Consider the following 13,568-nt stretch of genomic DNA (forward strand, 5'->3'; position numbering starts at 1 on the left):
TTAGAATAAACTTATAATATGATAGTATACTCATAGAGCAGTATTAGTTATATAGTTATTTATTGCTTGTTCAAAAAAGTACTGACATACAAACAGATCGTCAGACTATTAGAGCAATGTTTCATGAAAAAAAAGAATAAAATAATTGAAAAAAGACTAAAACTGTGACAGTATTTCTTTTATATTTTTCGTCTAAGGAGTGGCCATTATGATTTGTTTTTGTACTGTACTTGTATTTTATATTTATGGCAAAACTATTAAGACTTTTTGGCACCGTCAATTTGAGCTACAAACTAGAGGGAATACAGTTAGTCAACACGCCCATCCACCTACCATCGTCGCAAAACTATTATCTGTCACTCTTGTAATTCACCCGCTATTTAACGTGTGAGAACTATTTTTATATCTATACAGATTCGAAACCGACTCCGTAACCCATAACTCTCGCTGAAAGATCACAACTATGGATTCATCAATACATACCTAGTCTAAGAGTGTAGTCAAATTATAAAACAAAATATCTGTCAAAATAATAAACAAGTAAAGCTAGAATAGTGCAGTTGTTAATGTTTATTTAATTATTCTTGGTGTTAAACTGTTAATAAATTCTGTGTTGAGAATTTTTTATATATTCAAAATAAAGGTTTAATGGACGAACGTGTTAATTAATTAGTGTTTTTACTTCACAACTACTGATATTTTACGCAACACAATTTAACACTTTCGTGGTTTAAAAATAATAGCATAGTTTTCTTTTTTTACCTTACATGTATTTCGCAATTGAAGAACACAGTATTAAATATACAAATCTGAAAGAAAATTTTTATATCTCATAGAAGCAAATTGTGTTGGATATTGTATTTATGTTTAGTTTGCTTATTTTTCCTAGTTTAAAATGTATTTAGTAACATAATTTATTTTAACAGGTGTATTTCACACGGTGTCAACGAAACCAAATTTTAGGTATGAACAAACACTTTTCTAAAGCTTTGAGAATAAGAAAAATGAGTTATATTCAACAATAACATCGACCTTATTCATGTTGAGTTTTAATAGAAATGCCATTGTATAGCAACAAGTGATTGGTCGGTAACTGACTCCGCCTACTGAAAGACAAAACCGGTTGTTAGAAGGATAGGCACTACATGGGTGACAGGACAGAAAGTGCAACGGTTCATGTGCTCGATGGACTACAAACTCTGAGAAGCACGTGTATGGCCAGCATGGATGCTAAAGAGAATAGCTCAACGGACGCTGCAAAGAGTACCATGAAAGCCAGCCTGGAGGAGGGAGTCGTTCAGTCAAGTCTAGCGTCCACCGTGACTCTGCCAGCCCAGATCATTCCAAGCCCGGAGAAAAGCAAAGTCCAGAACGTTAGAGAAACATGGGACAAAAAAATAGAATTTCTACTAGCCGTGATTGGGTTCGCTGTAGACCTTGGAAATGTTTGGCGGTTCCCTTTCATATGCTACCGAAATGGTGGAGGTAAGTTGTGAAAATATAAAGATATTGAGTTTAAATTCAGAGATTTCAAAGAAATGCAAGTAGATGAAAAAAAATGATAAAAATTCCTAGAGAAACGTGATTTTTTTCACAATCTAGTGAACACAGGTTTTAAAACAAACTAGTGAACACAGGTTTCAATATATTAATACAAAATAAATGTATTAAAATTTGACAAGCAACAACTTGATTATTTTTTCATGCAGTATCTACATAATTTTTAACATGTAATAAAATAAAATAAAACTGTTAATACTTTGAGAAGTAGCATCTCCCTCTAACGAGTAAAATTTTAAATATACGATAAAGGTTTACAATTACTTCTAGTTTTATGAAGTGTATCGTCATTGCCTAACATCATTAAAAATTGTTTAAATACATTATTAATCACGTGACGACAATGACCGTACCTGGAATTATACAATATATAATACTACCTGTTAGATAAACCGTACAAACTTGTAGTACGAACTGTTAAATATGTTAGACAAAAGGAAGTGGCATGTTACTAGTTTACTGTGAAACCTGGTGGTACCGCACTACTGGGTAGATAAGCTATAAAGTATTGCCTTAATAAATTAAGTATTTATCTGGTATTAGAACGGATATTTTCTAGTGCTTCTGTAAGTAGTTATCTATAGTGTTAGACTGGAATTGGGAGGACACTGGTAAAGTATTTAATTCGTAGATAACCATAACTATTCGTAATTACAGGGAATTAGTAAAACGTTCTTTAATATCTTTGTATAAAGCTCAGCACTCGTCTGTTAATGGGGTAAAAATAGTAAATATTCTTTAATACATAGGTGACCTTTGGTAAGTACAGTTCTTGTCTGTTAATAAAGTGGAAATGGTTGGGTATTGTGTCCCTATAGTTTTCATGTATGTTTGTGTTTTTCTTATAGCAAAGCCACAGCGGGCTATCTGCTGTGTCCACTGAGGGGAATCGATCCTCTGTTCTTAGCTTTGTAAATCCGAAGACTTACCGCTGTCCCAATTTTTAAGCTGGAACGCCATACTGTCTCTATTTTAAACAAATTTCACCTCATACATGCAGAAAATTTTGTGTTTTGGTACATTATTTAGCATCACACCATTAAATACAAAATAACCCTCAGACAGTGCAATGTTTGTTGGTTAATGATAAAGAAATATAAAATATTCTTTAATACAAAAGTAAAACTGAGTAAGTGAAGTACTCGTCTGTTGTTGATAGGAATTTGACTTAATCATTTTTAGTGATTAAAACACTGGTTTATTTGTGATAGTGAATGGATAAGACCTTAATATCAGTAGTACCTGCCTGTATTGGCAGACGATGGATGACAATTCCTTTAATATCAAGGCAATACGTAATAATTATACTAATCGTCTTTTCTAATTGCCTAGAATTGCATGAAACATTTTAAATACACGTGTGTTATTCAGTAAACACAGTAATAGCTTGTTTGTGCAGACCGTGAATGGTCTAATGATTACCGCACTGCAAAGCTAATCGGAAAGCCGTCGAACACATTCCACAATTTAATCTGTGAAGGTGTTATTAATGTGACACTCATTCCTATTATTCAATTAAGAATAACCGTATGTGTGCGGAGGGTGTTGTTAATTGGTTGTCCTCCTCTACTTAATTGGAATCTCTAATCTGGCCACTTTATGCGTCGCATAAGGTTGGAAAGGCTTAATACCAGTTTATGGAAAGGAATAGTCACCGACTGAATTTTAGGCTTCAGGGCTATTAATTAATCACTTTTATATAAACTGAAATATCCATATTACGTAATTTTTGTAAGTTCCTTTTTCAACTGCTGCTATCTATTCATCATACTTTTGATAAGACTTTATCGACCAAGATAATCCATTATATTGCATTAATCATTTCATGATTACGTTAGCTAAAGCTATGGCAAACTTTTTAATTCCACAAAATTGGGTATTAGATAGTATGAATTTTCTTTGATTTCTTCCCCTTGAACATATTTGTTTTGGAAAGCACGATAAAACGCCCATTTTACGTAATTCTGGATGGTATTTGTTAACCTAAACTTTTATTTTCTACCTAAAAAGTTTGAAAAAACAGACTTCACAGTTTTGTGATAGCTATACGTGCCCTTAAACTACCAGTTATATCGGAACAAGCATTTCGACTGTAGCGTTGAATGACAGCCCTTCTCAGGTTTAATAACTGATACTGTGATCTGTCATTTGACAGCTGTTGTTTGCTTGTAGGGTGTCATTACCAGACTTGAGGATGCTGGTTCTAAAATTTTTTTTATTGCGTGAACTCTGTGTCATCGTGCAGTCTTGCTCCTAAATTTGTAGTCGTTGTCTGTTTAATACACAGATTATTTCTAATAACAAAAACCCTGCATGGCACGTTTAACTGTTTACTGGTTTCGCATCTTCAGGCACTATTCAAAGTAAAACCATAAACACGTAAGAACTAAAAACACACACGAGGACTTAATCACAACTTTTTTTATTTCTGATGTGTGTGTTTTTTATTGAGCCAGTTAGTCATTCCACGTTAAACATTCCCAGGACTAAAAAAGATGGAAGTCCTTATGAAGGTAGTCATTCTATCAGGTGATGGCTTGTATTGGGAGAGTGTGGGAGTACGTCTGGGTGTGATGGCTTGTATTGGGACAGTGTGGGAGTACGTCTGGGTATCCAAATAGAACTGAGGCAGTGCAAAAAATCCGAGAGAAACAAGAAAAAACGGAATTATGAGTTGCTGCTGGACAATAGAATAGTTAGTGTCCCTAAAACCTTTTTAACATTAGAGAGTAAAATTACTCTCTACTGTGGCTAGAGAGTAAAAGCTCTATACCTTAAATGGAACATTCATGTAGAAAATGTCTGCTATATTCTCTCAAGTCTGGAAAATTTTCAACTCATATTTTAAATAACGTGGAATCTAAGTTATCTAGACTAAGACAGCAAATATTACATCCAATATTTTATAGAGACGGAAGTCTTGTGAGGCAGAAAGGAGAAAAGCCAGTACGTAAAACGATCCATAGCAGGGGAAGACCAAAGCTAATTCCATGAATAACAAATGTATCTTCAGTGTTCATCGAAAGTCATCAGGACTCTAAATATATATATATATACTTATTTGGGTTTTCATACAGTCTATTAATATATTTATTAAGAGTTATAATAAGTCCAGAAATCTATACTATATTCACTTGTAAAGTGTAACTCTGCTATCAAATATCAACTACACTCTCGGACCAGTGAGTGACGAGTTGATTAGGAAGATGATGACAAAAACTTGTATGTTATACAGTGAATTGGAACAAGTCAAGTAACAATAGATAACTAGTAACAAGCCCCTGAAGCAACCTATTGAAGTGTCAGTACAAGGTAATCAATTCGGTTATAAAGATCTCTGAACGATTTAAGAGTCAAAATGTTTTATGAATATGAAGGGATTGAACAAAGAAGACACAGCCCACCTTACTAAAAACTAAATCTCACCATCACGAGAATACTGACGTAAAGAGAGAAAACTGGAGAGAATTCATAAATTTAGAAGGGGAAATAATACTTGATGAGGGTAATTATCCGAAACAAATCCAGCTGTGAAAAAGAAACAAATATTGTACACATTGTCTGAACAGACTAGGCAGCTTGCCTTCACCGGTAGAAATTCATGTGGATCTGTCTTACATGAACTGGGAAATAACATTATTTGCCATCAATTTGAATTGTAGGACTAGAGGAAAGTGAGGTATGATGGCCTTCTTCGGTAAAATTGTTAGCCATGTACATCATCAGTTTTGACGGCCTACAACGCAGTGAACTATATGTAAATATTGTTCACGAGACACCGGGTTTATCCATAAGTAAACTGACGAACACTTACGAATGTTGCAATGAACAATGCACGGTATTAGTTTTCTCATTTTAGTTAACGTTAATCTGAGTTAAGCACTTTTAATGCCTTACGGTTACAAAGTAGATATTTCAGGGAATTTCAAGTTCTTGGTTTCAGACAATTGGGAAATTAAAGACAGGCGAATATGTCGTAAAAAGCAAAGCGCGCAAAAATAAATTTTTCCGCACCCAAGCTTCAGTCGCAACGTACATTATTACCTCACACAAGTGCCCACGTTCTGTTTTCCCATTGCTCTAAGCAAGTGAATTTAAATATATTTACTAAATGCAGCATTTGTTTGAAATTGCAGTTGTTACGAGTAAGATGGCGGCCATTTTATCTCTTCTTTGACTGATATTCAATAGTGAAGAGCTTTAAGGCTACTACGGCCTGAACTAAAATTTCACCAAAAGAAAATGTCAGAAACGGTGTTGACGTACAATGGTGAGAAGAAGAAAACACAACCTGAGCTTCTTTATATTTCTAGAGAATGACTAACATAATGACTAGGAAGTAGATTAATCAAAAAATACTCGAATAGTGGCTATTGTGCCAAATTGTGAATCCAAAGCTCCGTGGTTCACCTCCTAGTGTTGCAAAACCGCGCTCCAAACTTTGGGACTTGAGTGCTTTATAAAGTGATGGATAAATCCCGTTATTCAGTTCGGGAATCAGTGCTGTTAGTTAACCGCATTTTTTAGTCCAGCAATTCAAGATGAGAGATGGCTACGCATTGATAGGTTTTGATTTATTTTGGATATATAAAAGCAACGTATCCACAACTGACAACCTCCCTGTGTCAAGACATTCCATAACTAGGAACAGTTAATTTTTCATTAATAAATTTTATGAAAGATTAAATAATTAGAACAGGTACAAGTGTAACTGGCATCAATCAACAATGCAAGATATTTATGAGATAAATTAGCACAAATATTATAAACATTAATAGAATTTATTTTTGTAGTTCTATTTACAAAACGTTCGTAAATGGGAAACGCTATTAATTCAAAATAACAAATAAAACACACACCATCTGACAAAGAAAACAAGACTGTCTCGCCCCTGATTGAGTCTATTCTCTATATGTCATATAACCAGGTAGAATATAAACTACAATAAAGTTGAGCTAAGATTTACACAAACATAAAACAAAAAACGTGAGGTTGGTCTTAACTAAGAAATGTTATTCGGATATTCACGGTGTTGAAGGCTATGAGCATCACGTTGTAGAACAAAAAAAAGGACAATCGTCATGAAACTACAGAAGATGATGTACATCCTTTGATAGATTGTTTAGGCAGAGTATTCATGATGAAAGTTTGTAGAATGGACGGCAAGACTTGAAGACGAAAGGCGGAAGACTTTCGGAACGTCGTCCTCTACAGTTGTGTCTCCATAACAGGCAGTTGCCGTCCATTCTACAAAGTTTCATCATAATGTACATCTTCTCGTGTAAGATTAATAAAATAGAAATGTTCCAAAGAAGTTCAAGAGACACTTTTTAATCTGTTCTGAATAACTGCAAGCATAAACGTATCCATCTACCACTCCTGGAAAATATAACACAAAGTTCAAATTATGATTCAGACTCTCAGGAGCAGAGAAAGATATACTTAAGCAGCTGATCTTCTGTCCAATAGGATGATCAGCAAGCTACAGTAGTTCGTAAATGGTATGCATTACAATCTATAATATCATTTCCAGTATTAAATGTTATCCCTCCAGCCTTGTGGAGAATGGTTAAATGTTTCTGCATGGTTGGTTCATTAGCATAGCAACTCCAGGTATCATTCCAAATTGTCTAACACAAGACAAAGGACAGTAAATCAAGACTTTCGATTGCCCGATTTTGGAGATATTCAACAGTTTTTTAGCGTATCTGATTTCTATTGCGATGTCACTATTTACTAATTTCCGGACCTCTAAAATGAAATTAGTCGACATTTCTTAAATCTTTGTTTTCTGCGTGTTTAAGCAATATATCATTTTGAGAAGATGTTAGAGTATCCAAATTCTTTTCTCACTGAGAAGGCTTAGTTGTGAGAAGTGACTTAACTAACGTTTTCAAAGGTTCCACTCCATCTAATGAAGAGGAATATTTAACCAAAATATCATGGGCGTCCTTATTTAGGCATTGGGAACTAACACTAACCAAACACGATTAAATAAAGTTGATTCACAAACATACACACGAAACAATAAAAACAAATTCTGGGACTGCTCAAAGCAGGAAAAGATCTTGTGAAAAGCAGGACATCCTGTTAAAAATGTTAAAGTTACTGTAGTTTAATTTCTAATTCAAAGTAAACGTATTAACCACGAACTCAGTGATAACTGAAAAGAGGAGGAAAAGGGGTCGAAAAAAAAGATACTCTTTAACACCCGCTCATGTTATTAAGCAACCGATGACTGATGACATTAAGGATTTGTAGTAAGAAAAACGACGAAAATTCAGAGTAGGCGTAGTGTAGGAGGAAATAAACAAAACCACTGATCTTCTAAGTGAAATTTTATATGTCAAAGCATAGTGAAGAGCTTTAAGGCTACTACGGCCTGAACTAAAATTTCACCAAAAGAAAATGTCAGAAACGGTGTTGACGTACAATGGTGAGAAGAAGAAAACACAACCTGAGCTCCTTTATATTTCTAGAGAATGACTAACATAATGGCTAGGAAGGAGATTAATCAAAAAATACTCAAATAGTGGTTATTGTGCCAAATTGTGAATCCAAAGATCCGTGGCTCACCTCCTAGTGTTGCAAAACCGCGCTCCAACTTTGGAACTTGAGTGCTTTATAAAGTGATGGATAAATCCCGTTATTCAGTTCGGGAATCAGTGCTGTTGGGTAACCGCATTTTTTAGTCCAGCAATTCAAGATGGGAGATGGATACGTTGCTTTTATATATCCAAAATAAATCAAAACCTATCAATCCTATCATTCCATAATTAGGAACAGTTAATTTTTCATTAATAAATTTTATGAAAGATTAAATAATTAGAACAGGTACAAGTGTAACTGGCATCAATCAACAATGCAAGATATTTATGAGAGAAATTAGCACAAATATTATAAACATTAATAGAATTTATTTTTGTAGTCCTATTTACAAAACGTTCGTAAATGGGAAACGCTATTAATTCAAAATAACAAATAAAACACACACCGTCTGACAAAAAAACAAGACTGTCTCGCCCCTGATTGAGTCTATTCTCTATATGTTATATAACCAGGTAGAATATAAACTACAATAAAGTTGAGCTAAGATTTACACAAACATAAAACAAAAAACGTGAGGTTGGTCTTAACTAAGAAATGTTATTTGGATATTCACGGTGTTGAAGGCTATGAGCATCACGTTGTAGAACAAAAAAAAGGACAATCGTCATGAAACTACAGAAGATGATGTACATCCTTTGATAGATTTTTTAGGCAGAGTATTCATGATGAAAGTTTGTAGAATGGACGGCAAGACTTGAAGACGAAAGGCGGAAGACTTTCGGAACGTCGTTCTCTACAGTTGTGTCTCCATAACAGGCAGTTGCCGTCCATTCTACAAAGTTTCATCATAATGTACATCTTCTCGTGTAAGATTAATAAAATAGAAATGTTCCACAGAAGTTCAAGAGACACTTTTAAATCTGTTCTGAATAACCGCAAGCATAAACGTATCCATCTACCACTCCTGGAAAATATAACACAAAGTTCAAATTATGATTCAGACTCTCAGGAGCAGAGAAAGATATACTTAAGCAGCTGATCTTCTGTCCAATAGGATGATCAGCAAGCTACAGTAGTTCGTAAATGGTATGCATTACAATCTATAATATCATTTCCAGTATTAAATGTTATCCCTCCAGCCTTGTGGAGAATGGTTAAATGTTTCTGCATGGTTGGTTCATTAGCATAGCAACTCCAGGTATCATTCCAAATTGTCTAACACAAGACAAAGGACAGTAAATCAAGACTTTCGATTGCCCGATTTTGGAGATATTCAACAGTTTTTTAGCGTATCTGATTTCTACTGCGATGTCACTATTTACTAATTTCCGGACCTCTAAAATGAAATTAGTCGACATTTCTTAAATCTTTGTTTTCTGCGTGTTTAAGCAATATATCATTTTGAGAAGATGTTAGAGTATTCAAATTCTTTTCTCACTGAGAAGGCTTAGTTGTGAGAAGTGACTTAACTAACGTTTTCAAAGGTTCCACTCCATCTAATGAAGATGAATATTTAACCAAAATATCATGGGCGTCCTTATTTAGGCATTGGGAACTAACACTAACCAAACACGATTAAATAAAGTTGATTCACAAACATACACACGAAACAATAAAAACAAATTCTGGGACTGCTCAAAGCAGGAAAAGATCTTGTGAAAAGCAGGACATCCTGTTAAAAATGTTAAAGTTACTGTAGTTTAATTTCTAATTCAAAGTAAACGTATTAACCACGAACTCAGTGATAACTGAAAAGAGGAGGAAAAGGGGTCGAAAAAAAAGATACTCTTTTAACACCCGCTCATGTTATTAAGCAACCGATGACTGATGACATTAAGGATTTGTAGTAAGAAAAACGACGAAAATTCAGAGTAGGCGTAGTGTAGGAGGAAATAAAGAAAACCACTGATCTTCTAAGTGAAATTTTATATGTCAAAGCAAAACATTTTCTTATGACAGTAATATTAAAGACGTAAGATGTTTTGTTTCAAGAACGTCTAGAAACATTTGTTTGTCTTAGTTCTAAACCATACTGAGATATTTATAGTGTATCTAACATAGGGATCGAATCCCAGTTTTTAGTGATGTAAGTCTGTAAAATTTCCATTGACCAAACAGGAAATTTCCAGAAAGATATACACAAAATATTTGATTTTAACAATGATGAAGATAATTTATAACTTTGTATTGATCTTTTTGTGGTTAAAGGCTGTATAAAATTGTCTTTCTAATTTCAAAGTTATTTTAAAATTGTTATTTAATAAATAAATTCCAAGAATAGTAAAACATATATTTAAATACTTGTTCATTTGAATTTGGCATGCGAACTGCCCTTATGGGGAGCTCCACTTTTTTGAATCTGTGCAACATCACCAACTACTCACAGAATTTACGTCGTAGATAAGTTATAAGATGTAGTAGGTTTGTAAGAAATATAATTATAATTTCTAAGAAGTTTTTAGTCCTTTTTACTTTACCCAAACTGATACAAACTATGCTGACGAGCCTTCAATAGGCGAAACTCCAGTCTAAAGCAGAAAATACATCCAATCAACGAATGCACAACTCAAGAAAAACATTTACAAAAAAAGAAAGTAAATGTAGGGTTAACATAATTCCTTCAAAACCAAATGAAACAGTTTAGTATGAATGACATTTTTGAAGGAATGATATTAATCATCGCTATATATATTTACTTCATTTTTTTGTGAATGTTTTTTTTCTGTATTTGTTTGCTTGCTTTCTTAATGCAGTGTTTTAGGAGAAATAGGGGCGCTAGTAACTGGGTTTCGATACCCGTGGTGGGCAGAACACAGATAGTCCATTGTGTAACTTCGTGCTTAATTACAAAACAATAGACATAGGAAGGGTGTATTTATAACCGATTTATAAATACAATGAGACTCTATCTATTATTGATTAACTGTTATTAGCTAGTAATTCATCGTGTATTTAAGTTTTCTAAAGGAACATCAAATTATCGTAAGAAAGCTAACTACAAGGGGTAATGATAACATCGTTTATACTAGAATCAGGATTTTGTTTTTATTACTACCAGTTAATAACATTAAAAAAGTGGATAATTCGTTTGCTTGATTAGGCTTTTACGTCCCGAATTCTCTTTTCAGTTTAGTCTCTGAAGAGAGAGAAAAAGGTACAATCATTATTATTGTATTTCAATGACAGATATATAAATAAATATATGTTATATTATGAGCACCGAAGTTTATCCTATCTTTGTCAACCTAACGATAGGAATTTTGACCTAGTATTTACGAAGAATATTTATCAAGCAGTAATGTTATAGGACATTAAAGGGGCAGGACTAACAAGAAAGGGCACTTTTGCACCTCGTAAGACAAGACTTTTTAGGGAAAGATGTGACAGGAGAGATTATGACGACTGTGCATTGTTACACGTAGAGTGGAAAACCATGAGAAGCAAACAGAATCTCTTTTATTTTCACTGAATTGGTCTTACAAACACTTTTATAATCTAAAACTAAATAGTGAATTATTGCGCATTAACATTTAATAATATATTATAATTACTTCTTTCAGTGTAAAAACCTAAAAATCCTTGTATGTCATTCATTTTAAAGTCGAAACATTTTTGTCCCTAATAACTTGTTGAACGTAAGGTGTAGGATCAGACGATTCTTCCAATAGTTGCGAACATTTTCGAGACATAAGAGAACGAAGGCAGGGTTTTGAGCCCCCATCCCCACCCAGTACGGATGTCAAATATTTAAATTTAGCGTAAAATAAGTACATAGATGATTGTTTTATCATTTTGGATGTAAAATATAATGTTGGTATTTTTATAAAAGCGGGAGTGCTGTTCAATGGTAATTCAGGATAATATATTTTAGATACGATTATCGTGAGTTGGTAAGTAAAAAAATTGATGTTTTTAAACAAACAAAGCAATTCGTGCTGTTATTTGAATTTTTATAACAATCGTCCTACACATATTAAATTAGTTATTTCAATGAATGGAGCTCAAAGATTATTCTCTTTATTTCTAATACCAAATAAAGAAAGTTAGATTTTTTGAACTCAAAAATATCCTCTTTAAAGGAATTATTCAGTAAGTATTATTTTAAACATTTGTATTTAGCTAAAACTAATTTTGAAGACATTTATAAAACACACTTAAAAATATTGTGTCACTTTTCTTGATATTATTATTCCAACGCTAGTATAAATAAAACGTTTATAAATAATCTTCCCCCAGATGGCTCTACGGTAAGTGTGGGGAATTAAAAGTCTACAATTTAGATTTGGATACCTGAAAAGGGTAGAGCAAAGAGAGCTTGTTATATAGCTTTGCACTTAACAACAAGAAAAAAAAAAAAGAACAAAATATACATAGCTAGTCAAATGATGTGGTTAAAGTGATTTTTGGAAAAAATATTCAGTTAATAGAAATTTATTTTAACTAACATTCAATTTAAATTTATATGTAAACTGTCAATTATCAAAAGGAAAACAATATAAGAGAAGGAAAAGGAAGTTTTGTATGTGACAGAGTTAACTGTAATTTATATAAAGTTTATTTAAAAAACAGATAAGAAATCCTAGGTTCATCTAGAGAGATGGTTCTCTATGTGAATACTAAGTCTGATCGCAATATAAAAAAAAATATATTTTTAATATGATATATTTCTAAAGTTATTTAAATATGGGAAACAGAAAATAATGTTTAAGATACGCAATTTAATATTTTATTTGCTAACCAGCATTTAAATATATGCTCCAAGAAGTAAACCTTAAAGTGTGATAACTAAAATATATATATTAACAATACGTTGGGAGACCTACACTTTTTTGTCACTAGACCAATCTTAACCGTCTTTCGTGTGTTAGAGCTACAAAATTTGACCTGTAACTTAACATTCTCAAAACATATTGCACTGGGGGGTTGAGTTTATAACATGGTAAGTTGAAGTTGATACTGCAACTGAACAAGACAAGATTTTATACTTTGATTTTTAATATTAAATAAGGAGAATTGTTCTGTTTAATTATAATGCTTCAATTAATGATGTTACTGTTCCGAGTAAAAGTACGTTAGTAGATTGAAAAATAAATATTTTTAACTATACAAATAGAATTACATATTTCGATATATTAACAGAATCAAACCTTTCACTTTATAAGAGGAACAAAGCTTTTAGCATAATGAACAAAAATAAATTAATTAGAAAAACAGATCTAAAGCTTCATATACATATAAAACTACATTTGTGACTGTATAAATAGATATATTTTAACTTCATAAGTTGATATAAACACATTATTTCAACTGAACTTAGCTGCATAAACATAATATTTTGTTATCAAATATATTAGTTGATGTATTTTATTATCAGGACACGATACCATAAGTTGCGAAATGTTTCATTAATATAATTTTGTAAATATAAAATATCGTTCAAAATTATAAGCTTTTTTTTT

General features: G+C 32.7%; 1 protein-coding gene across 2 annotated transcripts in view; it reads left to right on the forward strand.

Annotated features, from left to right (window-relative positions):
• Positions 1–1,122: 1,122 nt before the first annotated feature.
• Positions 1,123–13,568, forward strand: part of LOC143239707 (sodium-dependent serotonin transporter-like) — a 60,812-nt gene continuing 48,366 nt past the window's right edge. Inside the window, exon 1 of one of the 2 annotated variants that reach the window (XM_076481116.1) lies at positions 1,123–1,485. In XM_076481116.1, the coding sequence (XP_076337231.1) occupies positions 1,146–1,485 (340 nt within the window). In that variant the 5' untranslated portion in view covers positions 1,123–1,145. The remainder of the gene's footprint in view (positions 1,486–13,568) is intronic. The other variant, XM_076481115.1, reaches the window with a different exon arrangement.

Source organism: Tachypleus tridentatus, chromosome 13 (assembly GCF_004210375.1).
Source record: "Tachypleus tridentatus isolate NWPU-2018 chromosome 13, ASM421037v1, whole genome shotgun sequence".
In the NCBI taxonomy this organism is placed as follows: domain Eukaryota; kingdom Metazoa; phylum Arthropoda; class Merostomata; order Xiphosura; family Limulidae; genus Tachypleus; species Tachypleus tridentatus.